We start from the raw sequence: 26,338 nt of genomic DNA, 5'->3' as shown, positions 1-26,338 counted from the left end.
AGACATGAGTGGTCTAAAAGATGTGTAGTTCACATACTGAAGAATAACAGACCAAAAAGTTTTCATTAGTATCCCACAAATTAAGAGACTCAGAGGAAGGTTTCTCAGAAGATTCTTTAGACAGGTCTGTATTCCAAATTGTTCAAAGAAAAAGGGAAAGATTCTATTGGTACAAAAATATTTATAGGAGCTCTTTTTGTGGGGGCAAAGAATTGGAAACTGAGAGGATGCCCATCAACTGGGGAATGTCTGAATAAGTTGTGGTATATGATTGTAATGGAATACTTTTGTGCTGAGAAATGATGAGGTAGCTTCAGAAAAACCTGGGAAGACCTATATGAACTGACACAAAGTGAACAGAAACAGAACATTGTAAACAGTAATAGTAATACTGTATGATGATAAACTATAAATGACTTAGGTACTCTGATCAAAACAATGATCCAAGACAATTCTGAGGGATTTAAGATGAAAAATGCAATCTACCTCCAGATGCAGATCTGATGGATTCTGAGTGCAAACTGAAGCATATTTTGTCATTTTTTTTCCAACATGGCTAACAGGAAATAGGATTTGCATGACTTCATACGTACAGTGGGTATCATGTAGCTTTGTCTTCTCAATATGGCAGGAGGAAGAGAATTCTGAACTCAAAAAAAAACCTACCTAAAAAAAAAGATGATTCAGTAGATCCTCTAAGGAGGATTTACGTGACAGGAATAAGGATGTGAAAGAATTGATGGATTACTTAAGATATAATATCGATATTTAAAAGCACAAAAATATGTGCTAAGTATGACTTGGAGTCTATGCCATCTCCAACAGCACTCAAGACAACTGACTCTTCATTTTCTTTGCAAGACACAGTTCGGGCCCTTCCCTCAACATTAAATCCAGTTAACTGATAATAATGAACAAACCAATCTGCTTTACATACCGAGGTCAGAGAAAATATTTTCGGTTGCTACAACTAATAACTTCTTAGGTAAGAACTCGAAATTGTGATAGGAATGTCACCTGTAATCTGTTTCTCTATTACCTAATTTTCATTTTAAATGTCTCCTCTCACCTCCAAACAAGAAATCTTTGTAACAGACTTCCTACTGCTAGCTCCACAGTAATGTGCTGCTGAGAGTGCATTTGGTTCCTTCAGTGGCTCTCAGTCAGGTTTGGCCCATCTTGTTGATGCTACTGGAACTGGAGGCTTGGTCTTCTCTACCTTCTAGTTTAGCCCTTTTCTACTCTACCATTATTACTATATTAGGATTTGACAATATGGAGAAAATATGTGCAGACAACAATAGGGTAGAAGTTCCTGCTTTTATTGAATGGAATAAAATCTAGCATTTAAATGTTATGTAAGCACAACCTACATAAGTAACCATTAACTTTAATTATGATCAAGTCCCACTAATTCATTTACCTAACTGTTTATAAAATCCACTCTTCAGGTTAATTCAGCAGCATTCTATTCCATGCAGCAAGGGTAGAAAACATTGATTTTCATGTCCATCTATCTGATAGAGCAGTTTAATGTCAGTGATAGTTGCAGTCATTTTCTTCTCTTCGTCAAATGTAAGAATGTAGTATTCTGACACTGAGAAATAAATCAAGTCTTAGGAAATTTAGACTGATTATTTGATACATAAAATGTGCTTAATTCAGTTTTAAATTTGACTCTACCTTTATACACACCCTGGCTTTCACCAACCATCTTTGTACTGGAATTTTCCACCAGTTTAGTGTTGTCCCAAGCACAAAATCCATTAAGTGATGGGATACCAGGTTATGAAGAAACATGGCAGGAAAGAAGAAACATTCTTCTTCTGAATGTTCAGGAGGCCACAGATTTATACCTAGTTGAAGATTCTTCATTTCCTCCTGAAACAGCATTATAAATTTCGTCAGACATCTTAGAACAGGTAGGTGTAGTCTGTGGTGTTACAGTGTGTCCAAACCCTTGGTAGTGACCCAAGGGTGAAGATGGCATAGAAGAAACAACAGAAAGCTGGTCCTGAGATGATGATAATAAACTTGTGTTTTCATTTTGTTCTTCCTCTTCAGGAAAAAACTTTTTACTACGATGACCCAGGACTGTCCTTCCTTGAAAGGAAATGCAAAAGTTTTATGAGAACCTTTGTTATAATTCCAACTAACACAAAATAAGCCACTCTTTAAATATGCTAAAAGCTTGTTATAAAAGGCTAATACTGCCTTCAAATAAAATCTTTCAGTAACAAAGTTCCTTACTCCATTCTTTTCTACCAAATTCTGGTCCAAGTAAAGTACTAGTGTAGACATTCAGTAACCTCCCTATCTAGATAAATTAAAAACAAATACACTTATTGCCAAATACTTACCAACATTTCTTACTTGTTCAGATATGTCGTCTCTAATATCTGAAATGTCCCACATTGCAAGAAAAGAATCAAAGCATGAACCTTCCTCGGCCTCCTGCACATAGGGTTTGTAGGAAAAGCTGTAGTGATGAGCAATAGCAGCAAAAAACATCTCAATACAGATGATGAAATCCTATAAAAGAGCAGAGATACCAGTCATGTTCTCCTTTATATTCTGTTTGTTATATACAGGAACAATTCCATTGTACTTCACAGAATTATAAAGGGTTGGGGGGGCAGAACCAATATGGCAGAGTAAAGGCAGAGACTCACCTGAGCTCTCCTCCTAATACTTTTAAAAAATAACTCTAAAGAAATTATAGAGCAGCAGAACCTATAAAAAGCCAGAGTGAAACAAATTTCTAGCCCAAGAAAACCTGGAAGGTCAGCAGAAAAGATCTGTCACACCTGGGTGAGAGTGGAACACAGTACAGCACAGGCCACCCCAGCACAGCCCCAGCCAACTAGAAGCAGTTCCTTCTGGAGCTCTCAGTCCACAGATGATAAGGGTGTCAAACAACTGGCCCGAAGGAGATTACAGGGGTCTTTTTGCTAGCACTGAGGCAGGACTCTGTTGCTTTGCCCATACTTGGATCCAGGTCCCAGTCCCAGATGGCAGTCCCAGGGTGAGGAGGAGAACAAGCATAGCAGAACTTACAGCCACAGAGACCTTCCTCACAGTTCCAGGGTAGAAAAGAGTGCTTGTGATCACTCACAGATAAGAGCACAGGCCAGGAGGATAGTAAATACCTCTCAGGTCCCTAAAAGTATTTTAAAAACAGCTGCACAAACCCCCTGAAGTTTGGGACAATGTGTCCTCCATCCTGGAAACAGAGCCCTATCTTAACAGAGTTAAAAGTCAAGAAATAAATTGGAAAATGAGCAACAGAAAAAAAATTGACTACAGAAAATTATTATGGTGACAAGGATAATCAAAACACACTCAGAAGAAAATAGCAAAGTCAAAGCCCCTACATTCAAAGCCTCCAAGAAAAATATGAACTGGTCTCAGACCATGGAAGAGCTCAAAAAGGATTAAAAAAAATCAAGTAAGAGAGGAAGAGGAAAAATTGGAAAGAGAGTGATGCAAGAAAATCATGAAAAACAAGTCAACAACTTGCTAAAGGAGACCCCTCCCCCCAAATACTGAAGAAAATAACACCTTAAAAAACCAGCCTATGGCAAAAGAGCACAAAAAGCCAAAGAGAAGAATGTTTTAAAAAGTAGTAATGGCCAAATGGAAAAGGAGGCCCAAAAGCTCACTGAAGAAAATAATTACTTAAAAATTAGAATGCAGCAAATGGAAAGATATGGAATGAAAGAATGAAAAAAATAGAAGAAAATTTAAAATACCTCACTGGAAAAACTGACCTGGAAAATAGTTCCAGGAGAGATAATTTTAAAATTGTTGGACTATCTGAAAGCCATGTTGAAAAAAAGAGCCTAGACATCATCTTTCAAGAAATTATCAAGGAAAACTACCCTGATATTCTAGAACCAGAGGGTAAAATAAAAATTGAAAGAACCCACAAATCACCTGCTGAAAGAGATTTCAGAATGAAAACTTCCAGGAATATTATACCTAAATTCCAGAGCTACCAGGTCAAGGAGAAAATACTGCCAAAAGCCAGAAAGAAATAATTCAAGTATTGTGGAGTCACAGTCAGAATAATACAAGATTTAGTAGCTTCTACATTAAAGGATTGGAGGGCTTGGAATATGATATTTTAGATTTCAAAGGAGCTAGGATTAAAACCAAGAATCACCTACCCAGCAAAACTGAGTATAATCCTTCAGGGGATAAAATGGACATTCAATAAGACAGAGGACTTTTTAGTATTCTTTATGAAAAGACCAGAGTTGAATAGGTAATCCAATCTTCAAATAAAAGACTCAAGAGAAAAATAAAAAGATAAACAAGAAAGAGAAATCATTAGGGTAGTCAGAAGTATCTATAGACAGAGGGTACAGATATGAGTTGAATATGAAGGGATGATATCTAAAAAATAAAATTAAGGGATGAGAAGGCAATATACTGAGAGAAAAAGAAAGGGAGAGACAGAGTGGGATAAATTATCTCACATAAAAGAGGCAAGAAAAAGCTTTCACAGTGGAGGGGAGAGCGGAGGGAGAGTGAGTCTTACTCTTATCAAAACTGCTCAAAGAGGGAATAATATACAAACACAATTGGGTATAGAAATCTCTTACCCTACAGGAAAGTAGGAGGGAAAGGGAATAAGGAGGGGTGATAGAAGGGAGGGTAGCTTGAGAGAGGAGGTGGTCAGAAGAAGAAAAACACTTTTGAGGAGGGACAGAGTGAAAGGAAAGAGAGAATAGAATAAATGGGGGTGGGAGGAACAGGATAGAGAGAAATACAGTCAGCAACAGTAACTGTGAAAAAAAATCTGAAACAAGTTTTTCTGATGACCTAATTTCTCAAAAATATAGAGAACTGAGTCAAACTTATAAAAATAAGAGCCATTCTCCAATTGATAAATAATATCTATAGCCATATGAAAAAATATTCTAACTACTGATTGGAGAAACGCATATTAAAACAATTTGGAGGTACTACCTCATACCTATTAGATTGTCTAATAGGACAGAAAAGATTAATGACAAATGTGGGAATGTGGGAAAAACGAGACATTAATGCCCTTTTGGTGGAGTTGTGAATTGATTCAACTATTCTACAGAGCAATTTGGAACTATGCCCAAAGGGCTATAAAATCATGCATACCCTTTGACCTAGCAATACCACTACTAGGTTTGTATCCCAAAAGAGATGGAAAAAAAAAAAAGCCAAAAAGGAAAAGAACCTTTATGTACAAAAATATTTATAGCAGTATTTTTATGGGGGTAAAGAATCAGAAACTGAGAGGATGCCCATCAATTGGGGAATGGCTGAACAAGGTGTGGTATGTGATTATGATGGAATAGTATTGTCCTATAAAAAATGGGGAGCAGAATGTTCTCAGGAAAACCTGGAAAGGCTTGCATGGGCTGATGCAAAGTGAAATGTACTATATACAAAGTAACAGCAATACTGTTAAGATGATCAGTTGTGAATGACTTCTCTATTCCAACAATCTAAGACAACTCTGAAGGACTTATGATGAAAACTGCTTTCCATCCGCAGAGAAAGAATTGATGGTGTCTGAATATAGACTGAAGCATGCTTCATTTTTTCTCAGATTTTTTTGGCTATGTTTTCCTTCACAACATCACTATTATTGGATGTTTTGTATGACTACATATGCATAAACTATATTAAATTACTTGCCTTCTCAATGGGGAAGGTGGAGAGAGAGAAGGGAATTTTTAACTCAAAAGTTTTAAAAACAAATGTTAAAATTGAAAAAAAAAATTATAAAGGGTCACATTCTAGCTACTTACCATGTGACAAAGGGCAAATTTTTCTACCCTCTGGGCCTTATTTTTTTCATTTATAAAAAGAAAGACTTAGAATAAGTGATTTCTAAGGTTCCTTCTAGTTCTAAATCTATAACCAGCACTGGAAGGTACCAAAGTTCATTTAGTCCAACTTCATTTTATATGAGGAAACTGAGGTCTAGGTGTTGAAGATGGAGACAAGATTGAGGCATGGAGACTGATTAGGATGTCCTTATGATAGTCCAGGAAAGAGGAAATGAAGGATCGAATCAGAGAGGAAGGTAAGTGAATGGAAGAGAGATCATCTGTAATTGGATCCAGGGGGTGAGAGTTCACTTACTTGTAGACCTGTGGCCACAGCTTCTACCGTCTGCCATTCCCAGGTATGCTTTTCAGAAATAACTCCAACTTTTACCAACAAGGCAATAATTGCTGCTTGCCTACATGGAACATGTTTACAAAAAGGTAATCCATGTCAGAGAGACTGAGCCCAATATTGAAAAGTGTAATTTTATATCGTATCTTAAAACTGTTGTCTTCACACGCCATTTTATTTATTTTAAGACCAGCGGGTATTGGCAAGCTATGGTATACAAATCAGTTGCTATCTATCTCTATGTTATCTAGACAAGTTGGACAGTTGTTTTCACTGGACTCTGAGGATCTGCTCCCCCCCAAAGAGAATTAAGATCCATGTTCATGCATCAACTCCATAAGGACCTTTTTGAAACAGGGAAGTGCTTTGTAAATATCAAAGCTCTATATAATACAAATGTGAGTTAGTCTTTGACTAGTTAGATATCATATCTTAAGTTTAATAGTCTAGACTTTATAATAAAAGGTACACAATGGCAATGAACCCTAAATGAGGACATATTTATTATGAATGTTGTATAATATAATACCACTGAGAGCAGAATCTGCAAAACTGAACAAAAAATTGTATGGCAAATATCTCATATGCAAAGTAAGTTACTGTAACCATACTGGAAAACTCAACATTTTGACTAAATCAAGATAACTGTTGGCTAATTAATTTTTTCCCATATACTTTTACTTAATAGTTAAATATTGCTTTTTCATACTTGAAATAATTTAGTAGAAAAGCAGAACTTACCAGAAGGAAACAAAAACAACCATCTTTACACAAAGAAATTTGCCAACAGGCTGAATTGGATTCAGTTCTTCCCTCAGCACTTTATAAAACAGCACAAGGCAATACATAGCAAACTAGGGGAAAAAAAAAAGTTTTGGTATCTTGGCTTTTAAAAATTATCTGTCCAGTAAAAGTAAAATTATAAATATTATGAAAATCTATATTATTCATAGGAGAGGAAAATAGATTAGATAGTGGAGAAAGTGATAAGGTGTATTGTTTTCAGAAATATTTCCCTGTGATTGGATTGATGTATAATTATCCATGAACTTTTATTGTTCAAAAATATATCCTGCATAAAATATTAATAAAAATACTGAGAATGTTTTACTATCTTCTTGAAAATATTCATTTTGAAAAACCAAAGAAACTATGGAGAAAATACTATACAGAATATGATTATCCAATGAAGCTGACTCTTACAAAAGCATTGGAATTTACAAATGCTCAGGAAACAAAGTAATGGATTTTACAGTATTCTATATTAGAATTATTTTGGTAAAAATATAACTTGAAAGTAAACATAACATAATGTGAAAGTGAAATTGGACTATAAAGTGAAGTTAAGCAGTAAAATAACTGACTTAAGAGACTAAGAGAAAACTATTAACAGCTATCATTGAACTATCAAGTTTAGCACTGGTGCACACAACTTGACTTGTACTAGTAATTAATGTTTTTGTGCTGATGTTGATACTATGACACAATCTCATTAACTTCTTGTGTATTACACACATTTATATTTTCATTCTAAAGACAAGTATCTTCAGATAATTTATATATTACTCAATTTTTTAAAGCTTGTTTTCTTTTATCATCTTTTAAAAATATGAAAATGATCAGATATCAATTTAATTTAGAATTACTGCCTTGATTTTAATAAATTCTTTCAACATATCACCAACAACTAATCTCTCACTTTCAGGAGGCCAGACTGTCTCATTTATATCCCATACTAAACCACAAGCGGCTCATGCAATCGACAGGTAGGTAGACACAAACAGATCAAGATAAGTCATAATACAATGTGGGGAGCTTAGAAAATCAAGTTTGAAAGTGGTAACAAATTTATCAACCAGGTAGTTATCAAACCAGGCATTTTCACCAGGGATTTAGTCACAGTTTGAGTACTATCATTAATTATCAGTAAAACAAAGAAAATCCATATTCTAACTCACCAATTGTGAAACATTGTTGAATATCACTAAATAAGTCCAAGCATTTTTAAAGCTAAAGTTCCCTTCATCATATACACCAAGCAGCTCACAGATTCTAAAAATAGTTTAAAAGAAACATTACATTTACAATATAATTTTAAAGTTATTATTTCAAGGTCTTATGAAAAACTCATTTGAAGGATTCTAAAATGTCAATTATTAAGAATACTCTGAAATATTTGGATAAACAGGTTGCTCAAAAGTTATATTTTAACTATTTTTGTAAAAATGTTACAAGAACATGCAGGCTCATAAATAGAGCAGGAAGCCCAAAATAAAACACTCACTCATTGTATACATATGGTAACCATGGCTAAGTAAAAAAACAACACACAATACTACTAAAATAAGATTCAAACATTGTTATAGCATATTTAAAAAAAAAAAAGAAAAAAAAACCCGATAATCTATTGTTCTTAGTTTTAAAAATCCAGTTGATGATATACCAATGTTAATTCCAAATCAGTTGCCATTATTTATGTCATCTTAGCATGAAGCAATTTCCTAATATCAAAAAAGTTAAGAAAAAGAGATAACTAGATACACACCACAGAATAGTATAACAAATGCTGAATGCCAATCTAGAGTAAAGCCAAAGATGTGACCAAAAAAAAAAAAAAAATGACTAACTTAGAAGCAGAAGGGAAAAAGAAGCCAGCAAGTCCTCTCTTTTTCAAGGTCATCTTCTGGTTCTTCCACAGTATGTTGATTACTATTCTTGATACAGTGGCAGGCATACTACTGAGCCCTATTAATATTATTTACTACTTTCTCACACCAAGAAAACAGGATTATTGGATAACTCAAACTATAAACCTATATACCCAAATGGAGTTTTAAGACCTAGCAAAGATAAATCTTGAGAAGATTTTCAATATCTTTCTTAGCTTTTTAGTACCTATTAATATAATTTCCAGTAAAACGTATACAAATTACAGGAATACGTTAATTTTGCTTTTGTATTATTTGTTTTATACAACAAATATTTCTGAAAATGACAAATTAATGACTTTAAATACCTTCTGGCATTCATTAATCAAATAAAGAAGTTCCAAAGCTTTTAACTCCTACTGGTCAGTGGTTAGTTTTTGAGACTTTCACTCTTACAGTGCTTGTCCCAGAGATGCAGGGTACTTTGAAGGTTATGTGGCATAAGCATCTTAAAAATGCATTTTCTTGCCATTCCATGCTAAGCTAAGATGTATCCCAGGATCTGTCACTAGAATGTAGGTGTCCTGACATTAGGGATCATTTAGCTTTTGTGTTTCTGTCTCTAGTATGGTGCTTTCGCACACAGTCAATGCTTACTGAACTGGGCTTTCTTGTATAAAATGAACTATGACTTTTTAATTCATCTGTTTTAAGTTAGAATTTTCACAAAATAAGTTTCATTTATTCCTATATTATTCATCTGAATAACTGACATATCCTTAACAGTTCCTACAACACAAAAAAAGCAACATAACAAAGTGCTTCCAAAACATTCATTCACACTTACATACTTACAGAGCAATAATGGTTGTGAATGGTCTGACAACAGTATACTGCAGGACACCTAGTTTGCACCTGAACAATAATACTCTGCAAAAGAAATGCAAATAATTCAATACTTTAACCATTTTTCCTAACTCAAATTCTCACGTGCCCCACTGGAAGTACAGAGAATAAAGCTAAGGAGGAAACAGGAACTTGCAGATGACTAGGAATAACTGCAGCCTCTCTTTCCCCTTTGATACCTTAGCCATCAGCAAATAAGCTATGCTACCCCTACCTCAGCAAGGACAATACTATAGTAGCACAGTGTCTATTTCAAAGCAGAGGTAAATATTACATAGACATACACATACATATGTCTACAAATAGATACATATATAAGATAAATTTTAAAAATGAATCAAATGTATAAAAGATACTTGTTTTTTTTCACATTGTGTCTCAGGAGACACACATTGGGGCACTTTTAAGATTACAAATATAAACTTCATGAAACCCAAAGATTCTCAATGATTGGATTTGCATTATGAAATGTTCAATACTCTGTATCAGAAGATAGTGCTAAGTAGATTTTCCCCCAGTAAAAGCAATAGCCTGATACTAAAACAAACCTATCTAGTTCCATAGGTGATTAAGTATACATATTTGGAGACTTAGGTTAGAGATAGCCTGTTGCTGTAAGAATCTGAGATCAAATATAAGAACTTGGATTTGTGGACTTGTTTACACAGTGTAATAACCAACCCATTTAATCCACATCATGAATTTCAAAGCATGAAGTAGCATTATCTGAATATGGGTTAACAATCTAAAAAACAAGCATAGAAATTACAGTTGAGGCTTAGCTTTGGTGCACAAAATTATGATGTTCTTATTTTGACATATTATTTAAAATATGAATATATTTTGAATGAATACATAATTAAAGGGAGAAATTATAATGGGTTAAGGTAATACAGAAATTAATCAATTTGGGAATTTAAAAGCAGTATGTTAGCAAAGAGGGACATTTCAACAAAGTTTTGGTTGTCTACTCGTAACATGCTAACGTTTTATAAGGCTGGCATTATCTTTGAAGCAACATGGTAATCATGGTTAACTTTTACTTGAGAGTGCATGCTCTGTATTATTATTTTTAGATACTTTCAACTTGATTTTGCCTGCTGAAGGAAGTGGAGTGGTAACATGACATAACTTGACTTTGAAATACACGTTTGTACTTACATTCTGACTCAAATCATGAATGTATATGGCATTCAAGGAATTTTTAATATTTTACAAATTAAAAAGTGATACTGGTTTGAAAGATGCTAGGCAACTGTCCAATTTCACTCTTCTGCCCCTAACTGTATACTCCGTACTGATGGACAACAAAGCTTTGCCAAATTAAAGTCTCATCTAATAAAAACTGTCTCTTCTGCCTTAAGTTTCTTGCCCATATCTTCTCTGCAAAGGAAAAGTTCTGTTTTGGTTTAAAAAGCTTTCTTTTAAAGTTGGGCCATTAAAAAAAAAGTTGGGGCATTAACTAGACAGGGGGTAAGAAAATACCCAAAAAATGGGCTGTTAATAAAGGACTTAAGTGAAGGTGGTAAAGGCTTCAACAAGATACCAAAAATTAGATTCACTAAAAAAAACTTCACTGGGATACAACTGTAAAAAAAATTAGATGTAAGTATAGAAAATAAGTAATTGTGTATACTGAGGACTCAAGTTATAACAACATCCTAACTATATGTTCAGGATAAAAATCAACACTGGTAAATTGAGAATCTAACTGTAAAAACCCAGCATTTGTAATAAGTAGTTCAAACTATTCCAAACACAAATACCATAAGTTACTCATTGCTTTCAGATAAAGAGATTAACTACTCCTTATTTGGAGATTTTTGTTTAAGTTTCAAGATTTGTGATTCCATGACTCACCAAAGTAGGGTTAGGTATAGCTAGTAACTGTCTACCTCTATGTAAGATGATATTATTTTTCAACCTCTGTACCCTACTGGAATCTTAGAAAAGGGATGTGAATATAAATCCAAAGTTACCTTAAATTTACCTTTTGTTTTCTGTTGAAAGCATCAAAAGTAAAAACCTTGTTTTCTGAATGAATGATTTTAGTTAGCTAGGTCAACTTTTGTAATACATACTGAGTATCTAATTTCACTTCCTTCACGATCTTATTCATTCTTCCTTGCTCACTGTTACCAAACTAGTTCAGCCCTGTAGCATCTCATGACTAGATCAAAGATTTAGAACCAAAAGGGACCTTAATAATGACATAGTCCAAAACCCATTCATTTTGCAAAAGAGGAAACTAAGGCTCAATGTGTATCCAATGTCACACTCATGTATTAAATGGCAAAGTAATTTATTGTAACAGATACCTAATTCATTTCCTTGCCATTAGTCTCACTCCATTCAATTCATTCTGTACACCTCTGCCATATCAATGTTCCAAAAACATAGCTCTCTAATTAGACCATAATCTCCTTGAAGGGCAGAGACTGTCTTAAACCTCTGTATACCCCTAGCAACAGAGCCTAACTGCACACAGCAGGCATTAGTTATAGCATTAAGATAAGAACAAACATACTTACTCTCCCATTGCCCATGATGGACAGCAGCAGAAAGGAGGTAAATGTTTCTGCTGATCTTTGGCTTCAAGGATTAATACCAGATTTGGATACCGGTTAGTCAGATAATTGGAAATGAATCCCATGAAACTGTAAATGACATAAGCTTCATAGCATTCCCGGCAAGTATCCACATATATTGCAATGGTGGGATACTTCAGAGCTATCCACTATGAAAAATAAAAGTTAAAATTATTTCACCCAAAAGACAATGAATCAACATTGTAATTCTCAGTACATTTTCTATAGTACTGAACTTTATATTTCTTGTCATGTAAATATTTGAAATTGCCTCAGATGTGTTGGGCCTATCTCTAGCCTTCATTGGTATACAGATCATAACCTGGTCTAAAATTCCAGCCCTAATAATCACTAGCTATGAGATTCTGGGAAACTTACTTAATTTAAGCTCTGGAAGTCTCCAATTCTTCATCTGTAAATTGGGTAATATTTTCAATATTTCACAGGGCTGCTGTGAGGGCAGCATTTTATAAACCATGAAGTGTTTTTGTTAGACTGGATGTTTGCTATGCAGTTAGTTTGGTCAAATTTATTAATGTGAAAATCTGAAATAATTAATCTTACATCTGGGAGAAAATGAATGGGAAGACAAATAAAATTAGATGTCTGTACCTAAGAATGGTTTGGGATTCTAACCCAGATAAGTCTAGGTCATTTTCTTTTACCATTTAATCAAATGGAGTAAAGATTCAAACCAGGATTTTTTGAATGCAGTTATACTGGGACCAATTTAAAGCATCTAGGAAAAAGTAATTGTAACTAAATTGTGAGGAAAACACTTTGCACATTATTAAAGTAACAAACAGCATTACAATTAACCACATTAAAATCGGCATGCTCAATTATCTAGACCACTCAAAAATCCCCAAGTAAACTGACACAAAGGGATAATACTACTTTCAGGGTATTTACCCCTCCCCTCCTCTCCCCCATGCACAACCACCTCTCCTGACAAAACTAGGGGTTTTCATTGAGTGTATGAGACTCTGAAGCTTTAAGGAGCTTTGGGGGTTATTCCAGATATTCAGCAGTATTCCCTTGCTGGGAATCCAATACCCTCCTTTTGGAGTTGCTTTTTAAAAGATAGACTTCACAGGAAAGGAGGCCAGAGGTGAGGCACTTCACAGTAATTGGCCTGCACCTTTTCAGTGAAACTGGAAGGCTAAATCATCTGCTATAACTGTGGAAATTTACAGTGTGGCTGCATGACTTAAGAAAGTAAAAGGTATAGCTCATGTAAAAAGATCTTGTGGTTTGACACGTTCAATGAGTCAACAAATATACATGGCATGCACACAAGAGTCTTGGGCTTCATTAAAAGAGGCAAAGTCCACAGCAAGGGCAGATAGCACCCTGGCCTTGTCTGATGACACACAGTGCTGTGGTCAGTTTTCAACACATTATAAGAAGGACAAATTGTGAATATTGTGAATGAAGAGTCTTGGGCATAAAGAAAGCCCCTGCTGAAGCTTAGTCTAGAGAAGAGAAGACTTGGGTAGGGAGGAAGGAAAGGGAGACTGCAGCCACATTTCCAAATATTTCAAGGGTTCTGATGTGGAAGAGAGATAATTTCTTCTACTTTGTCCCGGGATGCAGAGCCAGAAATAACATATGGAAGTTATGAGGCATATATTAGCTTAATGTAAGAAAAGTCTCTAATAATTAGAGTTGTCCAAAATTGGGACTGGCTTTCCCATCATTCCAGATTAGGAATTAACTTTGTGTCATGGACATCCTTTGGGTGTCTGCTGAAGTCTACAGACCCCTTCTAAGAATTATATATTTAAACGCACAAAATATAGTAACCACAAAGGAAAAAAATTATATAGAAATAGTTACCAAATTTTATTTTTTTAAAAGTTGTTCCTGGACTCCAGGATAAGCAGCCCTCATTTACGCTCTGCAAGCAGAAGTTGGATGGCCAATTCATAGGAATGTTTGTAGAAGAATGCCTGTTCAGTCAGCAGATTGGACTAAATAACTTCTGACCTTTCCAACTCAGATTCTGTGATTTGGTTAATGTCAAGATTAGCTTCTTAGGTTATTCACTTTGGATAATACCCTCCTCTCATTGAAACTAGCTTGACAATTATTATATGTGTGTGTGTGTGTGTATGTGTGTGTGTGTGTGTGTGTGTGTGTGGGTATGTATCTATATACATATCAATACTTAAATGTAATAAATTAGAAAACAAAGGAGAAAAGGTTAGAAAGGAAATGTGAACCTTTAGAATGTTATTTTTACTGTATGATCAAATATTGATGATCAATACTAACAGAAGGCAGCAGGAGCATGAAAAAAACAGAACATCATAGTACTTAAAATCAGTGTCTCAATCCTTTAGCTCCTCCGATGCCACCAACTCCATACTGAGAACAGAAAGCACAATTATTCATAAATTCATTTAAATTTGCTACTTCATGCTTTCCTGTCATAGGAAAGGAATTCCTAAATGAACATTTTCTTCAGCTTCTTTTGTGCTAAACAAAAATTTTGTTTCTGTCAACAAGTACTTAATTTGGTAATGATGCTAATAAACTTATTAAAAAAACTGCCATGAATAATCTGGTGAACAGTTGAGAGTTGATTAAATATATTATAATGATTATTGTATTTCCCCCAAATCAAACTAAAGATAAGCAGTGTTACAGAAGCAGTTTTGGAATTACTATTATTAAGGACTTTTAACAAACAAATACACCATTTATTTAGTCACATTTATTTTAATGATATAAAATCTTCTGCAACAGTAGTTACTATTATTAGTATACAAGTTCTCAAGTAACTAGATAAAGGGAAGCATACTTACACTATCCAAACTGTATATAGGCACCATCCAAAGAATCCTATTTAGAAAGCAATGAAGACAATTTAGCAAATTTAATAAAATACTCAACATATTCTTGAAAAATTTCCAAGATGATTGTAAGATTAAATCAAGTTAAGATATTACCTTATTATTGGCTTCTGTAGTTCAGGTTGAGTGTAATGCACTAAATGTTGCAAAATCCCCCAGAAAGATATTGGTACAGTCATTAGTAAAAAGATTCCAGCAATAAACCATGCTTTTGTGTGTATCCCAACCTTTGAAAAAAGAAATAGTTTAGTATAAACACCTCATTGTTACAAAACTAAAAAATAAAAAACCATGCCTTTTAAAAGAGTTCCTCTTTTTTTTTAGAGACCAATCTCCTTTTTGTATTTAATTTTGAGCCAGATTAATTGTCCTTCTGTTGTATTAGTACAAGATAAAAAAATTAGGTGTATCTTTTTTGTTTTTTGCCTTTTAGAGGGCAATTGGGGTTAAGTAACTTGCCCAAGGTTACATGGCTAGTTTTTTTTTCTTTATGTGTGGGTGTTAAGTGTTTGAGGCTGGAACCGAATTCGGGTCCTCCTGACTCTGGGGCCAGTGCTTTACTCAGTGCGCCACCTAGCCATCCCTAAGAGTTCCTCTTTTTAAAGGGTAACGTTTTTGTCATAGTAAGAGCAAAATATTTCATAAGTACACCTATCTTTTCTTAATAGAGGCATTTCATTCAATTTGATTAGAAAACTAATTTTTCTAAAGCAAAATATTTTTGCTTTCATTATAAAATATTAGGAAGAATATTCCCAAAGGAAAATCTCCCAATTGATTTGGCTGGCAGTTTTTTTTCTAAGGAAGGGCTCAGAATGATCAGCCATAATGCTGAGCATCATGTTAAAAAAGCACAGCTAAACCTTCTAGAAGTTAATGGTACCCACCTATTTACTTTTTTCTTTTCAATTCTTTTCCAACTCAATGGTTGCAATTTGTTCCTTCTCATACTTTCCATTCTTAAGAGTTCCCAGAATTCTGCCCCTTTCCTCCCTATTGTCAGATCCTTAGAATGCAATGTGTTAAATGAATTAAGGTAAAATATCCCAATTTGCCAGTGGGACCCTTAGTTTGTATGATAAAATTTTACCTGAATCACTTTTAATTAAAATTTTTATATATTAAGTTGCCTATACATCTTTACCAGTTTCAAAGATATCAATGAAATTTAATTCCAAATCAAGAATGCCTATAGTATTCAATAAGTATCTACTGAATTCTAATAACTGGGGAATTAAATAATCTCTTCTTGGTCTACATAAAAAGGGCTTTTTATCTCTAAGGTTCCTTAAAAGGACATGCCAGGCTAATAATGATCTAAGATTCCACACTACTTCTATGAAGTCATCCCTGATTGTCTTGCCTAATAGTTTTTTCTTCACCTTAACAGTGCATTTCTGATATATTTCTTTTATGTACCCACCACCATTGTAATTAGTACTATTTTTTTTTTGCCTGTTATAATATTCTGGTAGAGTGAACTTCATGGCGTTGGAGCCATGAAGATCTCAGTTCAAGTCCTACCCCCAACATATACTTGTGTGTGACCCTGGCAAGGTGAACCTAGTCCTAGCTAACTCTATGACTCTAAGTTGGTGAGAAAGTGGTTTTAGTAGTGGAACTTTCCTTATATGAAAATTCCATATCCAATGATGAAATATTATATCACAGTTACAGTGCCTATATGCCCTAAATGTGTTATAACATCCCTGCAGAGCAGGGGTCATCTTATTATGTTTTTCCCCTTCCACAGTCCACTGCACACAGTAGGTGCTTAATACAAGTTCACTGAATGAATACTGGAATCAGGCTACTACTATCACAAACATAAGAAATTTAGAACACCAAGCAAATATATAAAAAAGTCCTCCAAATACTAATAATTCTGACCAGAATATAAAAATCTTACAACACAGTAATCCCCACAAAGCAAAGAGGAACTTGGTTGAGTATTTTAAAATTTCTACACTAAGGATTATTTTAAAAAACCAACCCATTACTTTGGGTTTGAAAATAAGTAAGAATATACTTCTAAGGTCAAGAAGAACACAAGGCACTACTTCACACAGATCTGTTAGCAAGGGAATGCAGAGTCTTTTTACATTACAATATGGCACTTCACTTACTGGAAGGTTATTGTTTTTGCTTCTAAGAGAGCCCAGAACATAATAGTCACTCAAAATATGTGCTGATTTACCTATCATTACTGACAATTTTCCTTTAAACATACAGGCTTATTAGATTTAGAGCCAGAAGGTAACTTCAAGGTCCCCTAGTCCAACTCCTTCATTTTACATATGAGGAAAAAGATCTCAAGAATAATCAACGTCACAAAGGTAGTAATTGGGAGATCTGGGATTGGAACTTCCAATAAACTTTACAACCTATTCCCTTTTCCCCCAGTGGTCATTACAATATGGCAATGGAATCCCATTCTACTTAACAGTAATATTTTAAGCCCCACTGTATCCCTTCCCTCTTTCCAAAGGATAGTAAAGGAGATGCTAGACGTGATACATCACAAGATTCATTATGTCTCTGTTGTGGACACTCCCTATACAGATTGTAACCCTGTATACTAAATTTGTTGTAACCAACACTATTCTGGTATAGAACATCTCCAAATCTAGCCACGTTGGACAGCAGGTACAAAATCCATTTCTAGGCCCTTATTTGAAGTCTTTTCAACTTGGCAGGATTTACCAAAAAAGCTTAAGAGTTGATCTGGAATACTTTCAAGAACCCATGGTCATTTTCACACCACAATGATGCACCTGAATACTATTTTAGTGGAAGAATTTAAATATAAAAAGTAACTTAATTTTCAACAGAATTTTTTGTACTGAGGTATAATAAGTTTTAAGACTAAAGTTTGTTTTTTTGTCCCTCCTTATTTCACATCTAAAACCTTTTTTTCATTTTAAGCCTCCCCTACCTTTCTTTCCCCCAACTGTCTCACCTGAGGATCTTACCTGTTACTTTAATAAGAAAACAGATCTTTCCTCTCTTATCTTAAAAACCCTTATCAGCATTCTCTACTCTCTCCTTCTTTGCCTCAGTCTCTGATTAGGCAGTCTTTCTCCTTGCCAAGAAAAAAAGTCTTTATATGCTCTTGATCCCATTCCCTACTCAGCAGATCAACTCAACTATACCTATCTAATCTTCAATTTTTCCTTTTCTACTGGTTCCTTCCTTACTGCTTTCAAACATGCCTAAATCTCCCCATCAATAAACTTTAACAATATTATATCATTCCTTCAAGTTATTATTCTCTACCTCACCTCTCTTTCTGAGCCAAACTCCTAGAAAAAGCTGTCAACACCCTCATTGCCTCCACTTCCTCTCCTCTTTGAGATTTCACCAACTCCCATGGGTTCAATTACCATCTCTATGTAGCTGACTCCAAGATCTATATGTTCAACCCTCATCTTTCTCCTGAGTTCCAATATCATTATCACCAACTTTCTGTTCAATATTTCAAAACTGGATGTCTCAGAGGCATCTCAATCTCAGCATGGGCCAAAAAGAACTCATTATCTTTTCCCAAAAAACTCAACCTCCTACCAAACTTTCCTATTTCTGTTGAAGATATCACAATTCTTCCAGTCTCCTTGGTGTTATTCTTGAATGACCACAATCTTGCTCATTCCACCTATTCAAACAATCACCAGATCTTATAGTTTCTGCATCCACATCTTTTACATTCAAATTGTTCTTTATCACAGTCACTGATTTAGTTCATTGTTAAGCCTTTTGTCGTCCTCCTAATTGATCTCTACTCTCATCTAGCTTCCTTTCACATCCACCAGAACACAAATCTCATCATGGTCAGCCACTTACCTACTCAAACTCCAGTGGCTCCCTATTGCCTCTAAGCTGCTTGAATTTAAAGCCCTTTACAATTTAACCCCAATCCTTCTTTCAACCTCATTATACATTGTTTTCCTTCTTGTAATCTACAATCTAGCCAAATGGCCTTCTGGATTCCTTACACATACACACAGCGCTCTCTCGCTCATCTCCATGTTCCCACACTAGTCATCTTCCCCATTTGGGGAATACACTCACTTCTCATTTCCAATTCAAAGGATCCCTCCTCATTTCCTTAAAGTTTCAGTTCAAATACCACTTTTTACATCAAGCCCTTCTGGATACCAAATGCTAGTTCCCCCCTCCTTTCTATCCTGTATTTAATTTGTATCTATTCTACATCAACTTACATGTGTACACATTAATTCCCTCAATACAATGTAAGCTACTTAAGAGCAGGGATCATTTTCCTCTTTTTGGTCTCTGTCTTCAGTGCACAGTATCTGGTATACAGTAGCTTAATAATGATTCTTAACTGATCTCTGAATAGCTGAAAGGCTTTTAAGAAGATGAGAAACACAGTAGTACAATCAACCAATATATATAAAATTTAGATTTAAATCAGTGCAATTCTAAGATGCTCCTGAAAGAAATCATTTAAAACTGCCTTACAATTTCTAATAATTATTTTTCTTCTGATTCCTCTGGAAATCCTCTCATTCTATATAAAGCAACTCTCATTTAAAACATCCACGTGCTTTTTAGCTAATATTTATGAACATAAAGTATATTTAACTTTGTAAAGTTAACATGTTATTTTAAACTCTGCTTTACTTTTAATACTGGAGACTTAAAACTTCAATAGGGTCATAGTGTTTAGTGAACTGCTTTTGCTTTGTTAAAAAAAAACAACTCTAACATATCTGTTAATATCATTATAAAACCATTTACAAAGGAAAGAGTTGATTAAATCATAATTTTTTGCTATAAGCTGTAACTAAATTATATGATCACAAACATGCTTGCATTTTCTTGGTTCACATTATCATCATGCTCACCAATTAATTCAAGGGTGGGCAAACCACAGCCCAAGGGACACCTGGCTCTTCTGAGCTTTACGTGTGGTCCTTAAAGCAAGCAGAAAGAAAAAAAATGCCACCACAAACTGTCAATGCCATGATTAAAGTTAATATCAGGTCCTCTGCAAAACCTAAAATAATGTGGAACTAAGCAACTGATATTATATTCAGTAAAATTAAAAAAAATTAGGTATTAACATTTGGGGGTTTGAAGTGAAGTCTTAAGTCAATGATACTATTATTAAATCCTGGGTCCTACCTATGGGACAGAATGGACATCCTTTAACTATTGCTCTGAGTGTGATTACACATATAATCTTACAGTGGGGTGAATAAAAAGCCATGGGTTTCATTTTGTGAACAAAAAAAAAAAAAATAAAAAAGGTTTTGCAACACAGGATGACTCAGTCCAATACCAGCAATAGTTTTTCAGATACAAAATATGTTGTGGAAACATTAATTTATGTAATTAAATGGCATTCAACCAGGCAGCACAGTAGGGAGAAAAGGCCACTGAGCCTGAAATCAGAATACCTGTTAGAAATAAGTGCACTTATCTTCAAAGGTACATGTCTCTTATACAAATTTTAAAAGGAATTTTTTTTTACCTTTGAATGTATATTACTTAAACATGTTTTTTGAAGTTAAGAATCTGATTCCCTAACACTTAGATCTCTTAAACCATTTCACCCTGAAAGCACATTTCAGTACACTGCTTGCTCGGTAGTAATGTTTATTATAGGGAGGATAGAAAATATAGAATGTATTTGTAGTTTATGGTGCTGCGGACTAAATTTTGTGCTTATTTTTTACCAGCCTGCATTGGAATATCATTTTCCATAACTGCAGCTGAAAATTAGTAAGAAAAACTTCATCTATGTTCATGAACAAGTAGTCTATGGAACCGCCATAGCATTGAAGTCAGAAATTAAAGTTATGCTGACCGTATCAACAATGGATAGACTCGGAATGTGAACAAACGGGTCAAAGTTATAGTACTTGGCTGCTTGTTTCAAAATTGCAAATGGACTGCTTCAAAAGTTAGTTGGAATGCAAAACATTTTCACCAATGTTCTAACTGGTAGCTAGGTTCCCAGTCCAGCCAACAAAAGCTTAAATCCCACATAGGAAACTCCACCCCTCAGCCTTTGCACTGGTTTATCTTGTGTCTGGAAAGTACTTCTGCCCAATCTCTGTCTCAAAAACCCTTGTTACCTTCAAAACTCAGTTCAAGGGTTTATTTTTTAATCTTAGCTTTACTGGCTTTGTGAAGAAACTTCAAGATCTCTTCTTTCCACAGATCTGGGTAATTTTTTTCCCCATGTTTCTCTGATATGTTTATGATGTGAACTTTTGTGCCTAGGTCACATATCCATTTGGAGCTGGGGAAAAAATAGCTTTGCAGCCAAGTGTTTTTGACAAAGGTATCATTTTCAAGATACATAAGGAACTGATTCAAATTAAAAAATAAAAACCAAACCAAAGCATTCCCAAATTTATAAAACTTCTAAGGGATATGAACAGGCAGTTCTCAAAAGAAGAAAACCAGACTATCAATAACCATATGAAAAAGTGCTCTATATTACTACTTATTAGAGAAGTGAAAATTAAAGTAATTCTGAGATTTCTTCTTTACACTCATCTGGGTGGTAAAGATGACAAAAAAGGAAAATTATAAAAGTTGGAGGGCCCATGGGAAAAGAGGCACACTGGTGGACTTGTGCATGGGTCAGTACCTTTTAATCTAGCTCTATACTCTATAAGAATCTATACTCTAAAGAGATCAAAGAAAGAGGGAAAGGTATTTTCTATACAAAAATATATAACAGCTCTTTTTGTGGTGTCAAAAAAATGAGAACTAAAGGGATACCCATCAATTGAGGAGTGGCTGAATAAAGTTTGGCATATGAATGTAATGGACAACTACTGTGGTGTAAGAAATGAGGAAGTAAATGATTAAAAAAAAACATGCAAGTATATGAACTGATGCAGAGTGAAGTAAGCAGAATTAGGAGAAAAATTTATATTACAACAGCAATATTATAACATTATGAAAACATTAAGTGAATTAATCAGAACAAGGAGAAAAATTTATGCAATAAAAACATTGTAAAAACGAACTTTGTAAGAATTGTGACCAATACAATGACCATTTATAATTCCTGAGGAACAGATGATAAAATATGCCATCCTTACAGAGAGGTGATGGATCTAGGGTTCAGAATGAGACATATATATTGGTATACAATCACTGAGGGAATTTGTTTTGCTTGACAATGAATATTTGTTATAATAAATGGTTTCTTTCTCAATAAGGCAGAGGATGGGAGGGAGAGAAAATGGACATTTTTAAAATGGGGGGGAGTGCACACCAATGTAAAATGTTGCACATACTTTCAAATGAGGTCACTGTATTTAGCTTTACTTAAATGTTTTACTTTGTTACAAAAGACCTCTCATCAAGTAAGAGTAATCGCTAAATGTATGGAATTAAAAAAAAATCCAAATCAATAAAATGTAAAAGGGGAAAAAAATAAACAACTTACAAGATTGCCTTCTCTCTAGTTGCCTATATCCTCCTCAACAAAATGACCTTTTATTTATTTTGTATACTTTTTGCATATATTTATATGTCTATGCCTCCTCTAGAAAGTAAGCACTGTTTTATTTTTGACTTTGTTCTCCCATAACTAGCAGAGTATTTTTTGGCTTTCAAATTGGGGAGATGGGGGATAGGACAGAGTCAAAGTGATACTTTTGAGGTGACAGGGGGAAGACATAGAAGGAAGAGGACAGATCTGTCTCTCTCCAGAGGTCTGCTCAAGGTGGAATTAACACATATAAAAAGCATAAGCAACAATAACAGGTAATCAAACTCCAAAAGTGTAAGTTTGTTTAATACAATTGCCCTGGATTCAAATCTCAAAAAGCCTGGCTGCTGCATTAACACACAGAGCACCAGCAGCAAACAAAATAAAGCCAAAAACTGCTTTGGGGTCAGTAGAGTGAGTAGAGAGACACTGGGCCTTTCTTAAGTTCATAATTTGAATTTTCAAGTCAGGTCTTCTTAACTTGATGTATAGCAATATTCCATAAAACAAAACTTAGGTGCTGTGGGAGAAAAGAAAACAATATTCCAGTGGAAAAATGAGGGATAAAAACTGTTGTGCTGATATGGCTTTTTTTTAGAGTAAGGAATATGCTTATTTTTTGAGGAAGGCACTACCTGTTGAATAACTGATTCCTACAATTTACTTATTTAAGGATGTTATCTACCATAAGTGACAAACCTAAAGATATTTCGCAGGGCATGTCTAACAACAATAATTCTCTTTATTTTAAAATATTTTACTGGTTATGAAATTTATTTTCATAAATTTACTGGTTATGAAAACCATAAGTAAAAAGGGAATGTCTGAATAAGCATCTCAATTAAAAAGCATCAGAAGCCCATTACATTTACTACCAAAGACTGACGCATCTGGCAAGACATGTTTTATTAATAAATGACACTAGCAGTATGATTTATATAGATTTAAAGGATGTCTAAAAACATTTTTTCTAGAAAGCATGATAAAGTTTTTGACAAAAGTGCTTTTCTTGCTGTAATAAATCATCTTGCTTTTTAAAAGTTATTATCATGCTACTATAGGGCAGTGTGTCGGTCAGTATAAGAGTCAGAAGACCTGAGTTCAAACAATATTATGTATTAGCTGCATGACCTTCAGGGTTCCCACGCAAAACTAAGTTAGTTAAGTTACATTACATTTGGAGGGAGTTTCTCCATCCAGAGTTCTTCTCTAAACTAATAAACTTGTTGGCCTTGAAACAGAAAGGAAAAGGAGCCTGTTCAGTTAGGCTGAAGCAGCTTCAAACCTGTTTTACTGGATAAACATATTTGAAGTTTTACTTTAATGGATAATGACATTTAAATTGGAGCTACTGAAAAGATTAAGAGCTTAACCAGTTTACTCTGTGTTTTACCAGTTAAACTTTGAAAAGTTTATGTAACATAAGTTTTTACCTTAGGAATTTTCAGGCTCTTTAGAGTTACTTTACTGATGTCATAATAAGAATGTGACATAAAAAAACTGTATAGAACCACAAGGATTATTTTGCAAAACCTTTGATAGGTATGACCTAATTATCCTCTAAAGTTAAAAAAGAGAAAGATAAATTAATTGGATCTTTTAATTTAAGAAGCTAAAGACTGCTAATAAATGCAAATGCATGTCATCAATGTCACTTATTTGATATTTTTGTAGTAAACCCAATTTGTGTGAAAAACCAAAATCACTGTGATAATTTTGTTCTATTGCAGTCACTTCCTAACATCTCTAACCTATAAAAAGTTAAGCAAAACTACCCGAGTTAAAAGTAGTAAAACACATAATTTTAAAAAGAGGAACATTTGTTCCTGAAAATGGACTTTCATGAAAATGAATTTATTTGGAATATTGCTTTTCTAGGCTTCTTTATATACCCCAAACATTATTTCTGAACAGACCATGCATTTTTTTCAAGACAACAAGACAGGTTAAAGCTACAGTCCTTAAGAGAAGCACTGCATGTGGAGCAATCGTCTTGGGTTCAAATCTTGACTGTCATTTAAATGCATGACCTTTGGCAAGTCACTTACCCTTACTGAACCTCAGTTTCCTCAGCTACAAAATGATGAGTTTTTGCAATCAGATGACCTGCAAGCTCTAAATGTATGATCCTATATGAAGTGTCTTTGGAGAATAAAGGGAAAAGGGCAGAAGAAAAACTATAAATGAAAAATGTCCTTCCCTAGGAGTAAGGTGCACAGGGTATTAAAAGTGTCCCAGTAAAGGCTCATCTTACCTCTAATTTCTGCAGCTCCCATACACACAGAGGCAGAGAGACGACCAAGGCCACCAGGTAGAGAAACACCACGAGGGGCCGGATCCATCGCCTCCAGTTCCTCCAGGTGCAAGGCATGTTTTCGTCAAAACCAACCCCGGGAAAGAGAAAGGAGGGGGTGGGGAGGGGAGGGAGAGAGGAAGAAAAGGAAAAGGGGTGAAAGGAGGAGGAATAAAGTAGAAGAAAGAATAGAAAGGGAGAAGAAGAGGAGGAAGAGCAGAAGAGGAGGGAGAGGAAAAAAAGGAGGAGCAGCCGGAGGAGGCTGCAGGCCGAGGCCCGATGCCCCTCCCGTCGCCCGCCCTCCAGGCCTCCCTGGGGCACGGGCTCGGGTGGCACAATCAGAGGTGGGGAGGGGGCGGCCGGGCTTTTGTTTGCTTTACTTTACCAGGAGCTGGTGGTGCCGGCGCAGCTACTGCCGCGGCTTCGGGGGTAAGAGCTCCTCTTTCTCCTGCGGCTGCCGCGGCCCGCGTCTTTGGCCCGGCGCGGCCGGCGCCGCTCGTCCCGCTCGCCCGGGTATCGCCCCAGCTCGGACCGACACAGCGGAGCCAACCGGGCCGGGCCAAGTCGCAGCCGTCACCCCCCCACCCTCCTCCCCTCACCCGGCAGCCACTCCACGCTCTGCCTGCACCATGGCGACGGCGGCGGCGGCCTCAAGGAGCTGCCTCCACACGGCCGAGACCCGAAGCCCCCTCCAGGCCCTTCCCCCCAAAACCTCCAAAGAACAAACGCACAGTCCCCCTCTCACACCCAAACACACCAGTCCCCACAACAGCTCCTGGACCGCTTCCGCTTCCGCCTGTGGCCACCCGAAGGCGTTGATTCGCTCTTCAGCGCCCAACGTGCCCCGCCTCATCCGGTCTATTAACCATGCTCTGATTGGACGAGGCTGGCCGACGCACTGTGGGGTTTGCGGTTGCGCGGTGGAGGATCGGCTAGACAATCCTGTACCTCGCTTTTGGGATACCAGTGTGGGTGGCGGTAGGGAAGGAGTCTTGGGAGGATGGGCCGGGATGCGGCCCCTCCTCATGGTAGCCCTATCCTGCTTCCCTTTTTGGAGGACTCCCAGACTAGGACTGCCTGGGTTTATTTGCGTGGGGGGAAGGGCAGCAGCCTAAACTCCTCGTCCTAGCATCTCAGAGCTGGAAAGGAACTCGCAGGGCAGGCAGCTGGATGCTTGGCACAGAGTAGTTTTTTTTTTTTTTGAGGGGGGAAGGCAGGCAATTGGGGTTAAGTGACTTGCCCAAGGTCACACAGCTAGTGTGTCAAGTGTCTTGAGGTCACATTTGAACTCAGGTCCTAAGAGTAGTTCTTAATAAATGTTGATGATTGATAGATCTGAAGGTCTTGGGAAGATTTGTGTTCATATCCCACTTCCGACATTTACCGGCTCTGTGACA

At 35.8% G+C, this 26,338-nt stretch overlaps 1 protein-coding gene across 3 annotated transcripts; it reads right to left on the bottom strand.

Annotated features, from left to right (window-relative positions):
• Positions 1-1,301: 1,301 nt before the first annotated feature.
• TMEM184C (transmembrane protein 184C) lies at positions 1,302-25,796 on the bottom strand. Of its 3 annotated transcripts, none has more exons than XM_069105484.1 (12): positions 25,699-25,796; positions 24,903-25,002; positions 20,037-20,105; positions 15,265-15,395; positions 15,121-15,157; positions 12,254-12,459; positions 9,672-9,746; positions 8,127-8,220; positions 6,910-7,022; positions 6,133-6,232; positions 2,361-2,532; positions 1,302-2,103 (listed from the first exon to the last, which is right to left on the bottom strand). In XM_069105484.1, exons 4-12 carry the CDS (start codon positions 15,345-15,347, stop codon positions 1,835-1,837), a joined length of 1,149 nt encoding a protein of 382 aa, XP_068961585.1. In that variant the 5' UTR covers positions 15,348-15,395; positions 20,037-20,105; positions 24,903-25,002; positions 25,699-25,796; the 3' UTR covers positions 1,302-1,834. The 3 variants fall into 3 exon arrangements, with proteins under 3 accessions (XP_068961585.1, XP_068961586.1, XP_068961584.1); XM_069105485.1 differs by lacking the exon at positions 25,699-25,796 and adding an exon at positions 25,327-25,479; XM_069105483.1 differs by lacking the exons at positions 20,037-20,105; positions 25,699-25,796 and having other exon boundaries at positions 24,903-25,168.
• Between the last annotated feature and the right edge of the window lie 542 nt (positions 25,797-26,338).

Source organism: Petaurus breviceps, unplaced genomic scaffold, assembly GCF_028583685.1.
Source record: "Petaurus breviceps papuanus isolate PSGF00001 unplaced genomic scaffold, PetGlider_PUasm1.0 76, whole genome shotgun sequence".
In the NCBI taxonomy this organism is placed as follows: Eukaryota; Metazoa; Chordata; class Mammalia; order Diprotodontia; family Petauridae; genus Petaurus; species Petaurus breviceps.
This window is presented reverse-complemented; position numbering and strand designations above follow the sequence as displayed.